The sequence below is a fragment of the Cavia porcellus genome, unplaced genomic scaffold (assembly GCF_034190915.1).
Source record: "Cavia porcellus strain 051 isolate PalLab524CR breed Dunkin Hartley unplaced genomic scaffold, mCavPor4.1 scaffold_2, whole genome shotgun sequence".
Taxonomy (NCBI): Eukaryota; Metazoa; Chordata; class Mammalia; order Rodentia; family Caviidae; genus Cavia; species Cavia porcellus.
In genome coordinates, this window is record NW_026947485.1 from 131,876,502 (window position 1) to 131,895,867 (window position 19,366).

At 38.4% G+C, this 19,366-nt stretch overlaps 1 protein-coding gene across 1 annotated transcript in view; it reads left to right on the forward strand.

The window, feature by feature from the left end:
- The first annotated feature begins 12,241 nt into the window (after positions 1 to 12,241).
- Positions 12,242 to 19,366, forward strand: part of Lnpep (leucyl and cystinyl aminopeptidase) — an 84,606-nt gene continuing 77,481 nt past the window's right edge. The window contains exon 1 of the mRNA XM_063245406.1: positions 12,242 to 13,830. Coding sequence (XP_063101476.1) covers positions 13,812 to 13,830 — 19 coding nt within the window. The 5' untranslated portion in view covers positions 12,242 to 13,811. The remainder of the gene's footprint in view (positions 13,831 to 19,366) is intronic.

The window sequence follows — 19,366 nt, forward strand, 5'->3', positions numbered from 1 at the left end:
GGAGTCAGTAGGAAGGAAAACATCAGAGCTGGGCTACATCTTGAAGTTAGACAGACAGAAAAATACCAGCAAAGCTTAGGGGAAGCTTTGAATATTTTGCCTAACTAGGAAAGCGTTTCAAAGAAATCAGCTGTGGTAGCTGCCTGCTCTCAGCTCTGGACTCCAGCTGATAGATACACGATGCTGGAGTGAGGAAGGACATTTCAGTTGTCTATTTAAAAGTAAACTTCTCTAATAATAGATGCATGTAAATACAGATAGATACTTATTTAGTTTCTTTTGTTTTGTTTTATCTTTTCCTAGTGTCTTGGTTACTTTTCTTTGATTGCTGAGACAAAATACCTGACGCCCAAAATGAGAGAATGAAAGGTTTATTTCTCTTACAATTTTTGGAGATTTCAGTCATACTCACCTGGCTCCAAGGCAGAGCAACTGTTCATGGTGGCCTGCAAGCAACAAGAGCAAAAAGGCCAAAGAAAGAGCAAAAACACCTTCTTCCTCCCTTATATTGTATGCCGGCTCCACCCCTGGGCGGGTACAGCACTCACCCCGCTAATTCCAGTGCTAGAGAATGAACCAATCACAAACAGTAGCTTCAGCAGCCTCCATGGCTGCGTTTGGTTTGGAGGGGGGCATCTGAACACAAACCGTAACACTGAGTATCCTGGAGTTTGCCTCACCAATTTTAATTGCAAGAAAATGTAGTCAGCTGATTAAAACTGTATCTTTCCTTTGTACCTTTCAATACCCTAACCCTAACCCTACCTTCAATTCATACTGAACTACTTCATTTAATTTTCAACACTTGTGGGAAATATCATTAAAATTGTGAAGGGTAAACATAAAGAAACTAGAGATTATTAGATTCATCAGATTTTTGAAACCAAATGTCAATATTTATCAAGGAAGCAAGCAAGGACACATTTTGACTTAGTCTCATATTTGTAAGGAGTCTCAAAGGAAAAATTTTGAAGTCCTCTCCAGTGAAGTTAATCTTACAGTTGTGAAAGTACAGAAGAGAAAAAAGATACTTACCACACCACTTTAATCCATTTGCTATTGCATTTTTAATAAATCCTTTGAAAGTTACAGAATTAGAATGCATTGCATGTTTTGGTTTAAATCATAGCTTAATGTAAACATTTATATATATTTTGTAATTTCATGTGAAAATTATCACATTGTAAGGGAACCTCTTGATCTATGAAGTGCCCTTCCTTATGCTTTTCTTAATATTTTAATAAAGTAGCTTGGAATAAATAGAGAAAAGAACACTTTACATACAAGTAGTAAACTGAGTAAATTCACTTTCACACAAGTGAATCTGTATGAAATTTTAAATGAATTTCATGAAGTCATGAATCAGTATATAAATGATATTTATTTGCATAATTAAGTGAAGCTAGGACTATCGGAACAGGAGGGAAGAGGGCATCCCCAATGGCCAGTGGATGCATGGGGGCAGGGCTGCTTAAGATTCTTTTTTTGTATAATAAATTTACTTATCATATTATTTCAAAATTTTAATTCTGTTCTTTTAAATTCTTTATCTAAATACAATATTGAATACAATTTCTTTTTTTTTGCTTCTTCCCCAATATTTTATTATGAAAAATTCCAAACATACAGAAAGATTTAAATAACCATATAAGGAACACTCATTTTCCTACCTAGATAATACAACTAGTACTTTGCTGTTTGTATTTGATTCTCCCACACAGCTGATACATTTTTTTCTTGTGCATTTCAAAATAAGTTGAAAATAGAATTCCCTTCACATATACCTCAATGAAATTTTTCCTCTCAGTTGTTTTATTATAGTAGAATTCACATAAAATTCACTTAATCATATTGAGTATGGTTCAGTTGTATTAAGTACAATTGCATTATTGAGCAAGCATACCACCATCCATCTTTAAAACCCTTTTCAACTAGCAAAAAAAAATCACGATATTTGTCCTTCAACAGATGAATGGATAACGAAAGTGTGCTATTTATATACAATAGAGTAGTACTCTGTCATAAGGATAAATTTGAGGAATTCATAGGCAAATGCGTGCAACCAGAGAGCATAGTATTAAGTGAAGACAGAAACACAGGCTTAACTATCACATAGTTTCTCGATTATGAAAAACTCAAAGTATGCATGCAAATGAGGAGCAAAATGGAAGATAAATAGGAAGTGAGGAAAGGTTTAAGTGATTTTACAATTACCTATTCCATTGCCCCCAAAATATTTTAATACATGCTAATTTGTTTCATTTATACAACTAGTCAATTCACTGAAAAGCATGTTCTGTGCTAATACCTGTTCTGTGTAAGAGATCATTTTTGTCAATAGTGATCCATAGTGTGTTAACTATTGCTATTCTCTTTTTTATATAAAATTGTGTTTTATTTTTTCATATAATTAAAAAAGAAAATGGTGACTTCAAGGGCTGAGGAGAAATAGGGGGTTATTTTTTAATAAATACAATTTCTAAGATTCATAAGAAATGAATACAGAATAAAGTAATTGCATTATTTGATGAAAATATGAGGATTACTGTGACAATAATATTGTGATAAATAGCTTTTTTTGAAGGGGATACCGGGGATTGAACTCATGACCTCACACTTGCCAGGCAGGCACTTATGCTCCTGAGCTAAATCCCTGGCCCATGTGATAAACAGTTTTTTAAAAAATAAATGCAGTGTACTTATCGGTATGGTATTTCAAGAGATTTATTGTAAATGCCAGGTCACTAATACCAACTCAGACTTGGTGAACGTTCATTTTACTTTTTTTATCATGAATGAAAAAATGAGATGTTAAAAAAGCTATACTCAAGATATGAATTTTTAATAGAGTGAGCAGAAATGACTTCTCTGGAATGCCCTCATTCTCCACCATGTCTAGTGAAACTTTTGTGGTTTTAGTGGCCCACTCAGAATGAAAAAAAATCTCTCAGCTAGCAGAAGCCCACCTTGCTCTCTTCTAGGCTTTGTATGTGGGATAGCTTCTTAAGACTCAAAAATACAACTTAGTATTATGCTAAGTAATTTCTTGTCCTACATCATGTATATTCTTCTGCATTTCATTCTTGGTGTGCTATTGGGCATACTTAAGTTTCCAGTGAAATAACTACTTACTATTAAGACTCCTGAATTTTGAGCAAAGTTTATGGTACTCACTTTCTTTTTTTTTTTTTTAAAGTGTACAGTAAACTACTTGGTATACATCTAAATAGTCACAAGAGCTAATTTTCTACCCGAACACTAACTGTTTACCAACACAAGCTTGTTTAAAATAATTCTTAGTCTACAACTTTTCCTTTGTTTCACTCTTATTAACCTTTCATTTATCTGTGTATCATTTTTGTTCTCTTTCAATGTATAATGCTTTATAACATTTGTATTTATACAGTTCAAGTCAATCATGTACAGTTGGTCTTCCACATCTATGAATTCTGTATTCATGAATTCACTCAACCAAGGTTCAAAAATATTCAGAGGGAAAAAATCCTATACTGAGTATGTATGAACTTCATTCATGTCATTCCTTAAAATGGCAATTCATATAGCATTAACATTTTATTAACTGTTATAGGTAATGTAGAGTTGATGCAGGGGCATGTGCATACCTTATATGAAAGTAAGTACCATGTTATATAAGGGACTTGAACATCTCTAGAATTTGGTTGCCTAAGACCCTGGGACTAATACTTCATGAATACAGAAGCAGACTGTATAAGGTTACCTGCCTTCTGCTAACTTAATTTTTTCTATAACTAAACTTATTGGTACATTTCAGACATACATAATGATCATATTCATCACAGGGAATTTGTACTTGTACATGATTTATTTTGCTTTCTCTATTTTTCCTGCTCCCTTTTCCTCTCTTCAACCCATCTTCCTCTCCCTAATTATGAAGCTTTGTTTGCATTTTATCCTTTTTTAATCATTGTTTTTCTTTTCCCTTTCTTCCCTTCTCCCTCCCATCCCTTAGTTCTTTTTTCCTTTTGAACAATGTCTTTGCCTTTCACAATATCTATCATCCATTTTGGTTCTTATTTACTCTTTCAGTTTCCCACAACAGGGAGACAATGTGATATTTATACACGTGAATCTAATTTACTTCACTAAACAGTATGGTTTCAAGTTGCATCCATTTATCTAGAAATGCCTCAAATTTATCCTGAGTTATATATAGATATCTTGTTTATCCAGTCCTCATTTGATGGGCATTTGGTTTGTTTCCATGATTGCTAACTTAATCTTACCAAATTGTGGTCTCCAACTCACAAAGAAGAAAGTGGAAAAGGATCACAAAAGAAGTGGTTTTGCTGGATCAAATCACACATGTAATTTATATAACTTTTATTTGAATAGATTTTGATAGATTATTTTCCAAAAGGAGTGTTAGTTTGTTTTCTTCTTATCCCTAAATCCTGTACTTGTTAGTACCAGACATTTATCTTTTAGCTCTAGGCAAACCATTGTAAAGGATAGCTCCCTGTGATATTTAAGTAGGCTTACCGCTAGTTTTTAAAACCTTTCTATGTTCTTCAGTTTTAGATGATTTCTTTGTATACTGATTACATTGTACCTGATTTTCGTTTCCTGTTATGTTCCTCAACTTTGGTAGGACTTGGAGTTTGTTATCTAGCTCTTTCTTTCTCAAAGATATAAAATCCAAAGCTTCTGAAGCCTTCAAGGTGAAAGTTGGCCTTAGTCTTTGGCTGGGTTCCTGCCCTTGGTTAGATTTTTTTTTTGATCTGTGAGTATTCCTTGCTGACTTTCCAGGTCATCGATGCAATAAAACAAACTTTAAATAATTTGATTCTATATGCATAATTACTTTTAGCAAGAAGATCAATTAAGGTACCTATTCTCGCATATTCCCAGAAACTATCATAATTTATTTTTTAATATGCAAATTCCTAATATATTATATAAGCAGCTCCTTAGTATGAAAACTAGTTTACAGTATTGACTATGTAGTATTAATTTCTCATAAATATGGTTGTGGGATGCCTAACATTGCATCATACTTAAAATGTTGCTAATAAAAACAGGTCACTTGTCCAGGATGTAGAAGCAGAATTTTTTCTGATATTTATAGGGAAAAATAATTAGAAAGTCTAAGAAATACAGACCTACCTATAAATATAAAAAAGTTGCTACTTCTCACTTATTTCTTCAAACTTTCTCAAGTGCATCTTCAAAATCTTTTTTTTTCTGGCCACATTAGGTTTTGTTAGCACATGTTTGCAGTAGATAATGACTCTACTTACGTGGAGAGTTGAACATGATATAACACATCTTCATTCCTTGCCCCCCCCCAACTCCTCCTGCTACTTCCAACTTTTGGTCCTTTTCCTGTTTACAAAAGCTCTATTTCTAATCTTTGCTTCAATATTTCAAGGTATTTTATTAATTTATTCTTTTATCCTCACAAGTCTCAATCTTTCCATGCTTGCAGGTAAGGATGGGAAAGTGGTTTTCTCTTCTCAGCACATGATTCAACAATTCTCATCTACAGGTGTTTACACACATAATTTCCCATGCCTAACTCTATTGCATCATACTTTCGTTTTTGCTTTTTGGTATATTTTAGGTTCATGCTTACACAATGAATTCCCACATTAATTCTATCTAGGTTGTTCCTCTAGTCATTACTCTAGTTAAAATTATAAACCCACTTCACAGTAAGCCAAAGAAAGTCCTAAGGGATACAAAGGAAATTACTTCTCAGTTTTAAAACCATTCCCCTTTACATTTTAATACTCTGAATTTGGGAACGCTTGCTCATGTCTGATATTTTCGGTTAGAGTTGGGATAAGGATAGGCAGAAAACTCTTTTAAAACTAAGGAAAAAAATATAAAGAGACCAAGATGGAGGTGAGAGAACCTTTTCTGAAATAGAAGCAATGATCTTGATGACATAAGATTTCTGGCCAGTGATGATGTTTTCTTCCTGTCCATATCTCCAGGTGAAAATCCAAAGACTAAAGCAATCATCAGAAGAAAAACAGGATTTTCTAGCCGGGCATGGGTAAACAGCCACATAGACACTGATAGGGATCAAAGGAAAATCTGATCTGAAATAACTTGTACAAGCTGCACACACCAGAGCTCACTGTCAGCCTCTGTGTCCTGGCTGACCAACTCAGCTTGTGCTCAGGGATCAAGTGAGGATGGCTTAAGCTACTCTGCATAGCAGGTTGGCTCATGAAAGAAGTCAGATAACAATGAAAGACGTGTATCTATTCATTCTTCTAAGTTTTGTCTCATATAGAGATATTAATTCTGACACTGCTAATCAAAGTGATTTTTAAGGCAATGATCAACCTTATACAAAAGCTATTACTGAGTAGGAAAAGCACATTGTTCTTTTAGTTTCTGTAACTGTGCCTCTTGGAAGTACAGGTGTTTGGACTTCAAGGTCAAAGAGACTGCATCAACTGTTGGCTTCTCAGTCTGAGGATCTAGACAGAAATAACACCAACAACATTGGCCCTGCAAATTCAAGCCTAATAAGGGCAATCTGAAAAATAAAACCTCATAGTCTTGTCAAAATACATCTATCCTAACCAGTCACCTTCACTTTATAGCTTTATCTTACAGATTCATTCCCTTGGGCCAATAAAAGGTTAAAATATTAAATTGCAACCCTTAGTCAAACTTTAATGTACCTTTAGAAAATATGATGCATAATTTTTTTTTATATCCAGCTGTGAAATAGGCACTGAAGAAAGGACTTTAAAGATGGGAATAAGGTTGGAGAGTGAATTCTAGCAAGTGGGCAATAGCGTTGGGTAACAAGGTCTGGAGGGCAATGTCTGTCCCTGACTCAAGTGTTGCATGACTGATAGATGACATATGATAAGTATTTGTTGGCTGAAAAGTAGCACCTGGAAAAATGGAAAGGAAAGAAAATGGGATTTAAGGAGCTCAGAGACAAATCTAACCTGCAATTCTGCCTCAGTTCATGATTGCACATGTCTGCATGCATCATATTATATATCTTGCATGCTTTTCCTGGTTGACCCCGTGGATTGTAGGAGTACTTTAGAAGCAAAGCTTTGGGTTCTGTTTTGGATTTTGTTCTTTTTGTGCTCTGCACACCATGAGCTCTCCATAAATACAGCTGAGTGATTGACAGCCTGTGCTGCCAGCCTTCAGCCAGAGGGAGGAAAAAGACACCTGAGTCAGTCCAGAATCACAGTCAAGCGTAATTTTATGCATAAATATTTCATGGTCTTCTCATGCTACAAAAACAAACAAAGAGCTAAAGGGTGCATGTTATAGGAGGTTGATGCAGGCTAGCTGTCAGATATAACTAGAAGAAAACTAAATCAGAATCTGCAGGTGTATAAACACTTCCCTAGAAAGAGCAAGTCAATCAGTTACTAGCTAGGGTTCCCTTCTAAAAATGTTGCCAGTCTGCCTGGCTTTTATAGAAGAGGATTTAGGATTCATTTTTATGGATGCAGCAGGGCCCGTCATCCCTGTCACTTCCTACATGAGCCTTTCTGATAATCAAGTTCAGAGGCCAACTTGACTCTGAAAACTCAGCTTCCTCAGGATGTTATTTTAAATTATCACTTTGGAATATGTCATAGAAATTTATTTTTTGCATGTATGATGCAAACATATTTTATTGTTTACTTTATTACTGAGTTGTAGTAGTTCTTCAAATATTTTAGATTCAAATCTCTTGCAAAGAATATAACTGCAAATATTTTATCCTATTTTCTGGGTGGCCTTTTCTCTTTTTGATGCTACTCTGAAATCAAATCTATCTTAATAATTAACTTCAATCATATTTCTAATGTGAGTTGAATAGTGTCTCCCCGAAATTTGTACATTAAATACATAATTTTCAGAGCCTTACATGAGACCTCATGTGGAAACAGCATTGTCATAGACTGAGTGATTTAAGGTCCAACTGGAGGAAGGTACACTTCCCTTCTGATCACTGTCCTTTGGAAATTTGTACTCAGATATATACACAGAAAAAATGTCAAGAAACTTCCATGGCCTAGGACAAGGGCCTGAAATAGAGTTTTCTGTAGTATCTTCAGAGGAGCATGGCACAGTCAATATCTTCATCTTAGATTTCAATGCTCCAAACTGTGAGATGCCACAGATATTCTCCATTTAATGATCTACCTATTTAATGACTTCTGACTTACAATCTGTTTCTTGGACTTACAACCTGTCTCTTTTTTTGGACAGTATTGTATACCTTGTTCATAGAATATCTTTTTTATACATTACATTTATGTGGTACTGTAATTTTTGGATTGTACTGTATAGTACAGTAGTTTTATGTCCTATTAAATGTTGCAATACTGCATGTAAGTTATATAAATAAAACAAAATTATCCAGTTGGAGTTTCCTTTGACCATTTCCTTGTTCTGATTATTATAATATACATATATACAATTCTTCATTTGGTGACCAATTCATTTAGCTACCTAGTGGCAAGAAATGAACTTGGCTGTTAAATGAGATATGTTTGTAAATTTCTGTTGAGTCACTCTAATAATAATATTTTTTACAGCAGTCCTAGCAAGCTAATATAAATGCCCAATGCAAAAAGTTAGATTTATTTTTCAGTTTTAGTTGTTACATTAGATTAAAATTCAAGGTTTAATAATACTATATACCATTCCTTGGTTTGTAATTTTGGTTGTATTTTTCAATTATATAAAATTTACATTGTATGGAATGGGCTCAAGCTTCACTTTTCCTGTACAACTATCATAGAACTTGTTCTAAGACATAACAAAATAGTATATATAACCTTTATATATAACATCTCCATCTTAGACTTCAATGATCCGCAGCTGTGAGTTTAGTGGACACTTAGGCTACCTAATTAATATTTTGGTTCCTTAATTCAGCCTTTCCCTTTTGAATAAGAAAAAAATTTATTCAAATCCTCCGCCCTTTGGATGAAACAAGGATGACTCTCAACTCAGCACTTCAGGACTGCTTTGTCTGGGAATCAATCATTGTAACCTTTCTGTTCTGGAGTTGGCTTAGAAATGTACAAAACACAGGTTTGGTCATTGAGACCTGAGAATTCTAATGGGGGATTTCTGAGAAAAGTTTTTTTTGTTTTCAAGAAACAGATATGAAAGAGTAAGGTCCCTCTTCCTGCCCTACCGCAGCCAACTTTCTGACCGCATGCCCTGTTGGTCTTTCAGAAAATTTGTCACAGAGTGGAGAGAGGGCTGGGTTTCTGATAAAGTTGAGAAGTTATACATTGTCTTATCTCTGCACTTCTGAAATTTTAAGTTTTCTTATTGTTTATCTGATTCATGGTTTTTTGACACCCAAAGAATCTCAACTAGTATATAACTGCTCTTTCATAAGAATAACTTTTTAAAAGTTTGGTTGAATTTTTTGACTGATATCAGAATCTGTAAGAACTCTGTTCCACAAGTATGCCACTTTCTTTTGTACTTTAAACATGTCTTAATTTGATATAACTTCAAATATCACTAATTAATGCTCTGTGAATGAATTCCACGGTAATGAGATTTAGACTCCTTCAGACTTTAGGGTTATCTGGAAACCTCATAGTAGTCATTTTTGTTTTAACATAAAGCAGCTTTCCTCATTTACTCAACTACTGATCAAATTATATCTTAAAATGTATGCACTCAACTAATGTATTGTTTATTTCAAAACAATTAGAAAAACAACTTTATAAGGATAAATCCAAATCTGACATGGACTATCAATTACATAGTTAATGGACTAACTTTCTGATAGCTGGATGTTAGATATGTTTTCATTTGATTTCAGTTTCTTTTTTGGAGTATTGCCATTGACCTTAACTTCCTAGTGGATAGAAGAGGTAACAGTAACCCCCAGGCCACTGATTTAGAACACAGGTGGCCTGAGTTCAAGCCTATACCTTTCCTGGACTGTGAACCAACCATTTACCTTTTCTGTACTACAGATCCCTTACCCATTAAATGTGATATCTGATTCATTGATCTGTGACAGACCAAGCGCTTTAATTAAAAATTTGCTATTTCCAGCTTGTTAGTTCTTTATTTCTTAAATTTGGCTTGCAGTTTTAAATTGGAGTGTTTATTTAAACAGAAATATGAGAATTTTAATTTTAACTGAAAAACTTTAAACTCAGGATTTTAAACATTATTATTTTCATTAAATTTTAGTTTGGGGGTACAGAATGATGATTTAATACATATACTCAACATGTAAGCACTGTGAACTCTAGTCACACCTCTGTAGACTAAAGCTTTCTATTTCTATCTCCTGTCTCATCTTCCTGATACCTATTACCCAATGTAATTCTATTCCTCTACTTCCCACTCTTCCTGGCATCTAATAATCACTATAATGTAAATTCTGATTGGCATTTTTAGCATCCATGTATGAGACACACATATGCTATTTGTCATTTTGTATCTGACTCATTCAACATAATTTCGGCCAATTCCATTTGTTTTGCTGTAAACAGTGCTATGTTATTTTTTTATGGTTGAATTATATTTCATTGTGTATATATACACCACATTTTTATCCATTTATTTGTTAACGAACATGTAGGATGATTTCACATCTTAGCTATTACAAATAGGGCAGTACTAAACATGGGCATAGAGTTTCTCTCAGATACATTTATCTCTAAGATAGTTCTGAGATATAGATTTTTTTTTCCCTTTAGATTCATACCCGGGAATAGGATAGACAGGGCATACTTTGAGGAACTGCTACACTGTTTTCATGGCTGTTTTAATTTGAATTCTCATTCTTAGTTCTTTATAAAATGCATCTTTTCTTTCATCCTTCTTGTTATATACTACAATCCAAATGTTAAGTGATATACAGCAATGATTCTGAAAATGGTAGTTGGGCACACTAGATAATGTACTATCTCCTATGATAGTGAATATTAGTTTTCTAATAATGCAAAGTGTTATATCTTTAAACTAAAAAGGAAATTCTATGTGGGAGGAAAGTTAAAGATAGAAGTGTAAGGTGTTTCACTAGTAAAATCATGCAATCTTTTTCTCTCAATAGAGACTTACTGGGCATGGTGACGCATGCCTACAATCCCAATCTCTTGGGAGACAGAGGCAAGGGAATCACTGAGTTCAAGGCCAGCCTGAACTACACTGTGAGATCCTGTCGCAAAAAAAACCAAAAAACAAAACAAAACAAAACAAAACAAAATAGGCTTTAGGAAGGCAAATGTAAACTAGTATCCAACAAAACAAAACAAAATTTGTTTTGAGGATAGGTAAGATTCGGAAACATCCTAGTTTTGTTTAGTCTTTTTACAACTAATATATAGTCCGATATCTCAGGAAGGAGAGACAAGAAATTGGAAGAGATTATTTGTTTTTATGTTTAAAAAAATCTCAGAAAGGTACCATCATCCACCTTTATTTGTCACTGCAGTGGTGAAGCCTTTTTAACCACAAGTCTGCAGCCTTGAAGCATTTCAAACAAAACACAAGATAATGTGTTTCACACTTCAAAGCATGATAGACTGTGACTTACAGGTGAGATGAGGTGAGGTGAGGTGAGGCGATTTAACAAGCTATGGAGTTTTAAATATCTCTGGTACTAAAGTGCTTTGGCTACAAAAATAACGCCAAAGGATCATGACATGACCTGAAACATGGGGGAAAAAGTTTTCTATCTAAGCCATACATTATGAGGGGTTATTTACACAGAATCCAGCTTTACTTATAATATATAATATGTGAACACTGAAACACTATATGCCCTGTGGTTCACTTTCTATTTGTGGCTATGAAATGCCCTTTCAGGGGCCCTGATTATCTTTCAGAGGATGAGGAGAGAGGAGAAAGACAGAGAGAGAGAGAAAGAGAGAGAGAGAGAGAGAGAGAGAGAGAGACTGAGTTTGAGGTATCCTATAATACAGATATTTTCTCTGTAATGACTGACCACAAACACAACAATTAGAGACATTCAATACTGAGATGTTTGTTGAAGGGTTTTTAATATCAGTGAATAAGAACTGTAAATACCATTCACTTACTCAGCTAAAAAAGTATTCATCGCACATTTATTTAGTCATTAGAATACAATGGCTTAACATGTATGCTTGAGAGGAAGACTGGTAAGTGACAAACCAAAAACATTGTTTTAAAGGCTTGTGAGTACAGGGTGGGGGGCAGGAATAAAGTCGGGTCAATATAAATGGATTATGTTTGTAGCTATTTTAGGTGTGTGGTCAGTGAAGGGTTCTCTGAGCTGAGACCTAAATGACAAGAAGAATCAGCAGAGAAAGTACCAAGCACGAGGAACAGTCCTTATGCAAGGAACACGCGAGTGGGGTGGGTAGCTAACAGCACAGGAGAATTTGGCGACTGAACAGAAAGGCCTTTGTGGCCGTATCTTAACGAATATGTGTGATGCGGTCCCCGTTAGGGAGGGAATTTTGCTTTTATTCTCAGTCCAATTCTAAGTCCATTGCAAATTCTAAAGACAGGTTGGGAAGTAGGAAATGTAATGCAATTGTCATTTTAAAATACAATACTGTGTTTCGATCTTCTTTGAATCTAATTTATAATTCTAGTGTTGATCAAAAAACATCCCGCCGTTCCTGTTTGCTCAGGCTGTTTGTGCGCTCCAAGAGGCTTGTTTGCACGCCCTGCTGTTGACAGCCTCCGAGCTTGTGACAGTTGGCAGGCGCACTGGGGCGCAGCGAGAGCCAAGTCTCTGCAGGGGCCGGGGCTGCTGGCGGGAGCGCAGAGGCCTCCACGGAAAGGGTGTCGACGGTGTCGGGTTAGAGGAGAGGAATAAGGAAGCGGGCGCGGACGAGCATCGTCGGAGCTGAGAGGGCCCCAAGCTTGCAGGGGCTGCTCGGATTTGGCCCCGGAGAGAAGGACGCGGCGGTAGGGGCCACGGCGTGAGGGTCGGGAGCACAGGCGGCGAAGACAGCTTCTAAGGCCTAGTGTCCCCAGCCCCAGCCGCCGCACCCCAGGAAACCGCAAGTGTTGATTTAGGGCGGGGATCGCGAGGGCCTCAGCCCTTTCCTGTAGTCCCTGCGGGCCCGGACCGGGTGATCTTGGCCGGGTTTTGCTATCCGCTTATATTCGGAGCCTCAACCTAAGGACAGGACCTGGGCGTCCCCGCCCCCGCGACGTCCCAGTTCCAGCGCAGTTCCAGGGCTGGGCCTGCTCCCCAGCTACCCGAACCGAGCCGACAAGGTCTCCGGGCAGCCTACGCTTCGCGGTCCAGAGGCGACTGTGCCCTCAGGCCGCGGCCTCAGTGGCACCTCAGCGAGGCCGCTTTTCGCCGCGCCCAACAGACGAACTACTCTTTAGCGGGGCGCCATTTGAGGCACAGCGTGGCGTTTTCACGGTCGCGTGTTTTCTGTTTGCTTTCCATTTTTGAGACGTCAGCTCTCCGGGACTGTGCTTTGCAGGGACACTGCGGGTGTTGCGGCACGCAAAGCCCAACGGAATGCAGCGGGATATCACCTAGCCAGAAGAAGTGAAAGCGCTTCGGACTCGGCGGCTTCACGTCTGGGGCACTTCCGGGGGGCGGGCCTTAACATGGCCCCGCCCCCAAGCCCTCCAGAGTTGGGCGGCGCTCATCGCTTCGCCTCCCTCTCCCTTTCTGCAGCGGTCGGGAAAACCCGGCACGGCGTAACCAGAGTGGCGGAGCGGCGTCGCCCCTCGCGCACCTCCCCGGCAGCCCCGGGCGGCCGCGCTGGGCATGCTCAGTCGGCAGGGCCGCTTCAGCTCTTTGAGTAGGAAGCTTGGGCGCTCGCGCCGAGCGGAGCCGCGAAGGGGGGAAGATGGAGCCTTTCACCAATGGTGAGCGGGCAGCCCTAGGCGCCAGGACTGGGCTCCCAGGGTCCCCGGGGGCCGTGGGCTGTGGGAAGGGGCCGCAGTCTCGAGGTTCCCACCCGGGATAGGAGCACGGGGAGGGGGCACCCGGGAAGGCGGTGGGGGGCTCGGGCGGGCGTGAAGGTCGGCGCCGCGCGGTCCCGGCCGCGGCCGCGGCCGGGTAAGCGGCCCGCAAAGTTTGGGCCGCGGAGGGGCCGCGGAAAAGTTGGCAGCCTTGGGTCGCCCATAGAAGGCGGGGTCGCTTCTGACTCCCGCGCCCGGCCGGCGGGAGCGGAGCCAGCTGGCGCGGCGGCGCCCGGGAGCTGTCCCTGCCCTTCAGCAGGTCGCAGGCTCGGCTCTTCCCGCCGGCTCAGCTGGGGGCGCCGGCTCGGCTGGCCGCCAGGGTGGGAGGAGGAGAAACTTTGGAGGGTTCGCTAGCTGCGTTGTGGCTGCCGCCGAGGTGCGGACTGCACTGCCACCCGCCCGTCTGCGGCAAGGCGATCGCGCTTCCTGTCATCCGCTCGAGAGCGAGGAGATGATCCGTTTGTCAGTCGGGACTCGTTTAAAAAAAAAAAAAAAAAAGAATCTTGAGTCTGTCACGGTGACAGCACAATGGTGACTGAGGGTAGAGCCAGCGCAGGTGCCTGTACCCTGGAGATAGCCACAGCCCTTTTACAGGATGGAAGACTTAATCTCACCCGAGTCAAAATGATGGCTTTTGTTTGGACCATAAGTGAGAGAGTCACCATAGAGAGGCGAGGTGTCTTACCATTTTGCAGCGTTGAGAAATGGATTTTGCTCTGAAGTAGGAAAACTGTTAATAGAGGAGACTGCGCTAAAATTAGGAGACTCGCTCTCTGGTTGACATGGTTTAGCAGCAGGAGTTTGGCTACTTCAGGAAGAGTAAACCATTAGGAGACTACTAAGTCTGTCCCTGGTTGGGTGAGTTAGTTGCCACCTCACAGAGGCAACCAGAGGTTGTCCACTCTGTCCAAAACCCTGCCAGACTGTGTTGTATGCTGTGTTTTATTCATGGGGCTGCGAACTGCTCATATTCTCCTTATTCCTGCTTCAGAATGCTTTATTCTTTTGCCATCTTTCTGTGTTGTTTAATCAGGCTTACTGATGACAACTTTGTGAATTCTCTGACCTATTCGAGTTCTGTTTGTAATTACTAAGCTCTCAGAAGAGTCTGGTAAAGTTACTCAGAATTAAGGAAGATTGGAACTGAAAGGAACCATAGAGGCCATCTACTACTTGAGTGTAAAACATGACCGATCCAGATCCTTAAACCTTTGCAAATAAATATTCTGGTGGCATATTTTTTTGCTCTAGGCAGAATACTTGGAGGTTCACTGTTTATGGGATTTTAAATGTGAAATTTCACCTAAAAAATGGTCTCCATGACAAGGCTTGAGTCACCTCATTGCTCGATTAATGCTAGCTGATTTGCTAAATTTTCACCTGCAGAATTAAAGTACATTCTCGTCTTAAAATTATTTTCTCCCTTCAGAGAATATCCTATTTTATCTGTGAATATTTGCATAGTGACATTTGAGAAGACAATGGAAAATCCCAGAGAACAACAATAACAAAAAAGTAATGCTTTAGTTTTCATGTTGGAAATTAGATTTCTAATCCTTTTCTATCTTATCTTGCAGATTTTTAGAGTTGATGCTGCAGACAGATAAGCAGTGTATCATTTTAGTTAATATAGCAGTCATTCCTTGAAGTCTCATGGAATGACTTTTAACAAGAAACTAACATCCAAAGTCAACAAGAAATTAGATGCTGGGATTTTAAAGTGCTTTTCAGATTTAAAGTGGGGTAGGCATTTACTAGTGTCTTCAAAAGTGACAGGTACTGTAGAAAGTTTATTTTTTTGCTGACTCCACTGAGTGCAAAATATAGGCACATATAATTTTCCTATAGGTCTGGGCATTTTGTGGAAGAATATTTTATTGTCTTAGAATTTATTAGCACAATATTTATCAAATTTAAGCTTTTTCCCACTTAACACTCCTTATATATTTGTTTATAGAGATATGGGAGTGTAACAAAAATACTTTTAATAATATAGGACTGCATTTCTCAGTTAAAATCTTGTGAGTCGTTTCTACCTCTGACCTGTAAATTTATAAGGGAAGTGAATTTAGTTTCTGTCATGTCATTCTGGTGTTCTGTTACTCATGCACACCATTATGGGGTTTTCTGTAGTTTCCCTATTTTATGTCAGATACTGCTGCTGGTAAGGCTTATTTCTTAAGCCCTGTTACTCTGCCTGCAGATGTTGGTAGGTTCCTTTCCTGAACATCTGTACAGGTAATATGCTGCTGCAACTGATTTAAAATGCGTGTCTAAAGAAAAGGCTTATAAGGGTGAACCTTTGCGCCAGGAATTTCTGTTTGGCTCAGGAGATATTTTTGGCCTTGCCCTTGGGAGGGACTGCTGACTGTGATGAAGGCTGGATATGTGTTCTGGCTTTGGATCTCTAGTGATTTTTACTAGAAATTTGACTTTATGAGGTAAATTCAGGGTTTGGAAACATGCTGATGAATGAGTTTCCTGCTGTGTGGAGTTGCTGTTACAAAATATTTTATTTTTACTTTCTGTTTGGCCTGTGATCTGAAGTAAATCCAGAGATTGGGAATGCATTGGTATTGTACAGTTCCAGAAATGAAAACATAGTTTGATCACTTTATCTTTTTTTTCTATACAAACTTAGTCTTCATGAATACTTTATTACTGTAGCCTGGTACAGAATAAAACAATAAGAGCTTTCGTATTTTATGAAATCACTTCTGTTTTTGTTTTCAGATTGGTATTCAGTTGAAAGTATTTTCCAGTTTCCACAATGGAAAGTCTTGGCAATAAGTTATGTATTTGTGGGTTGTAGAGAAGTACACAATTGTGATTTATCTTTTCATCTTATAAGTAATAGTTGTTCTGCAGGTACACATGTTTTTCTGATCATATTGTTAGTGTCATTTCTCAAAAATGTGAGGTTATCACATTTTGTACATACAGATACAGAAACAGATGTAGTTGTATGATAAATTACTGCCTTGAGAGAAAACCCTATGAAATGTGAGATCATAATTTCTGTTAATAAGAGAAGGTTCTCTGTGACATGTTTGGGGAAAAAAGGCTATTTAAAAATTGACAGTATTGTTAATAATCTCAGACTGCGCTATAATAAAAATGCAATTTTTAAAATAGAAGTAGTAGAAACATCCTTTGTTGTCCCATACACATTCCCAGGAGTGGCTCAAGACGTTAGAAATGGTTCTAATCAGTGGTTATTATTGATCTTTGTATGGCTTTGGGAATGCAATTTGAGTGATAGAAAGATTGATTATAAGGAAATTGTCACATGGAAAATAAGTGAGGGATGGGTTTCTGCTCTGTAAGTCACCCTCTTTTGACTGCTCATTTTCAAGCAGATTTTCTGGTAGTCATAGTTTAAACAAACACAAAACTGTCATCAGATAGTGCTGACCTAAATATGAGAAACAAATTGGAAGAATTGTTTGTTTTCATGCTAGTATGAAAGTGTAAAAATAAAAAAGCAGCTTTATCCAAGGCAACATTCTGATTATGAAGGAAATGTACAGAATCGTCCATGTAACTTGTTCTTAATAACCTCTGTCACTAGTAAGCTCACACATCTCTGCTGATTCAGTGTAGTATTTCTGTTAGGATGCAGCAGCACTATTAGCTTCTTTGTGAAAACATTAAGAAATTTAGATATGAAGTGAATTTAAGCAAGATTGCTCCAGAATATGAATTAGACTCAAATTAGGCCTTTGATTCTTGGCAGTTGAGGTGCAGAGCAGAGTGTGTTCATTTTCTGTTAGTCATTTCATGCCTTGAAGCTATACAGGGCTGGAGCTGAGCTACTAGACATTTCCATAATAGTGCTGTATGACCAGACAAAATCTTTTAAAAATTGGATTCTCTATATAGGTACTTTTTCTGAGTGTTAACAAAACAAACCCAGCCAACCAACAAACCAAACAAAAAGTAGAAGGTTGAGAACTGAGGGATATTTTGGATCTTTAGTGGTGGTATGGCTCTGCTTATATCTGGTAGCGTTTGTAGAGAAGGCTGCTTGTTGCCTACAGTTACTGGACAGAAAGTAGAACATTAATAATTTCTGTTTCCAAAGAAGGATGATTAAGAAGTCCATTTTAACCCCTAAGAACTTCAGATGCTACAAAGATCTTTAGGGAAAATTGAGAGTTGAGAATTATTGCTGAAGAGGAAAGAAATGTAGAGATTTGGGGGTAAAGAGGAAGCTGATAGCCAGAGATTTTAAAAATGATCATACAGATCTGTGGCTAAGAAATGAGCCTGTGTTGGGAAGCAAGGATGCTGTTGCATGCAGCTGAAAGAGTGAGGGATGGGAGGGAGGAGGTTAGTAGATCTGGTTACACAAAAGGAATTGTGTAGCAATGGAAGAGTTAAGGCTGGCATTTGCAAGCTCTGACAGGAGATGGAAAGCATTTCTCAGGAATTTTATCTCATTCTGTCATAGTTAGAAAATTCATAGTCACTTGTAAGGAATGCTCAGTCTCCTGAATGTTTTAGATTTGGTTTCAAGAAGAGGAAGAAGATGACCATGACAACGATGAAGATAACTATAAACTAGAGCTCTCTACCTTTTCCCACAATGATAGCAATCACTTAGAATTCTTGCCTGGTTCTGTTTCAGTTTTCTTTTGGTGCTTATGATTGAACAATGAATCAGTAATTTTTTAAATTTCAAATTTAGAATCTAAACTAGGAGGAAACCATTTACCAAAGTCATTTGCCAAATTAAAAAAAAAAATTCATGCTTCCAAGGGAGTTTCAAAAAACAATGAAGAGTGAAGGTTAATTGTAAGAGACCTTTTGAAGTTCTTTTCCTCCTCATTTGTGTTGCTCCGTGAAGTTCCTCTTGGACATTCCATGTATTTCAGGAATGTAGTCACTGAAACAAAACTGGAGCCAGTTGTGTGGACTTCTTGAGATGAGCCGGGGTGGGGGGGAATGGGGGGTGGGGGGGTGGGCGGGTGGTGATAAACTGGTTGATTCTAGAGTCTCCTGCCTCTGGGGGTACTTTGTAGGGGAGACCAAGCCAGTACTGTGGGATGAAAGAAGTTAAAGAAAGTGTCCTGATATTTCAGAGGGGAGAGCTTTTTCACTTGGAGAAACTGGAAAACCAGAGGTGATCGAAGGACACCTGTGTGGGTTTGGTGTGCTTCCTTCCTCTCACAACAAATGCTGACCAGACAACTGTGGTAGTGTTTACCAGACAACTGGAATAGGATCTCACTAGGCTATATAGATAAGGCTTAATTTTGTGATCGTCTTGCCTCGACCTTCTAGAGTGCTGGAATTAGAGGTATGGGCTACCACATCTGGCTGTGCATAGTTTCTTGGACACATAGTTTGACAGTGGGTATTGGTAGAAAAAAAGTTTCAATTCTAGCCTTTTAAGTAACCATCACTAATTTAAAAAAATGGGTTAATTATAAGAAAA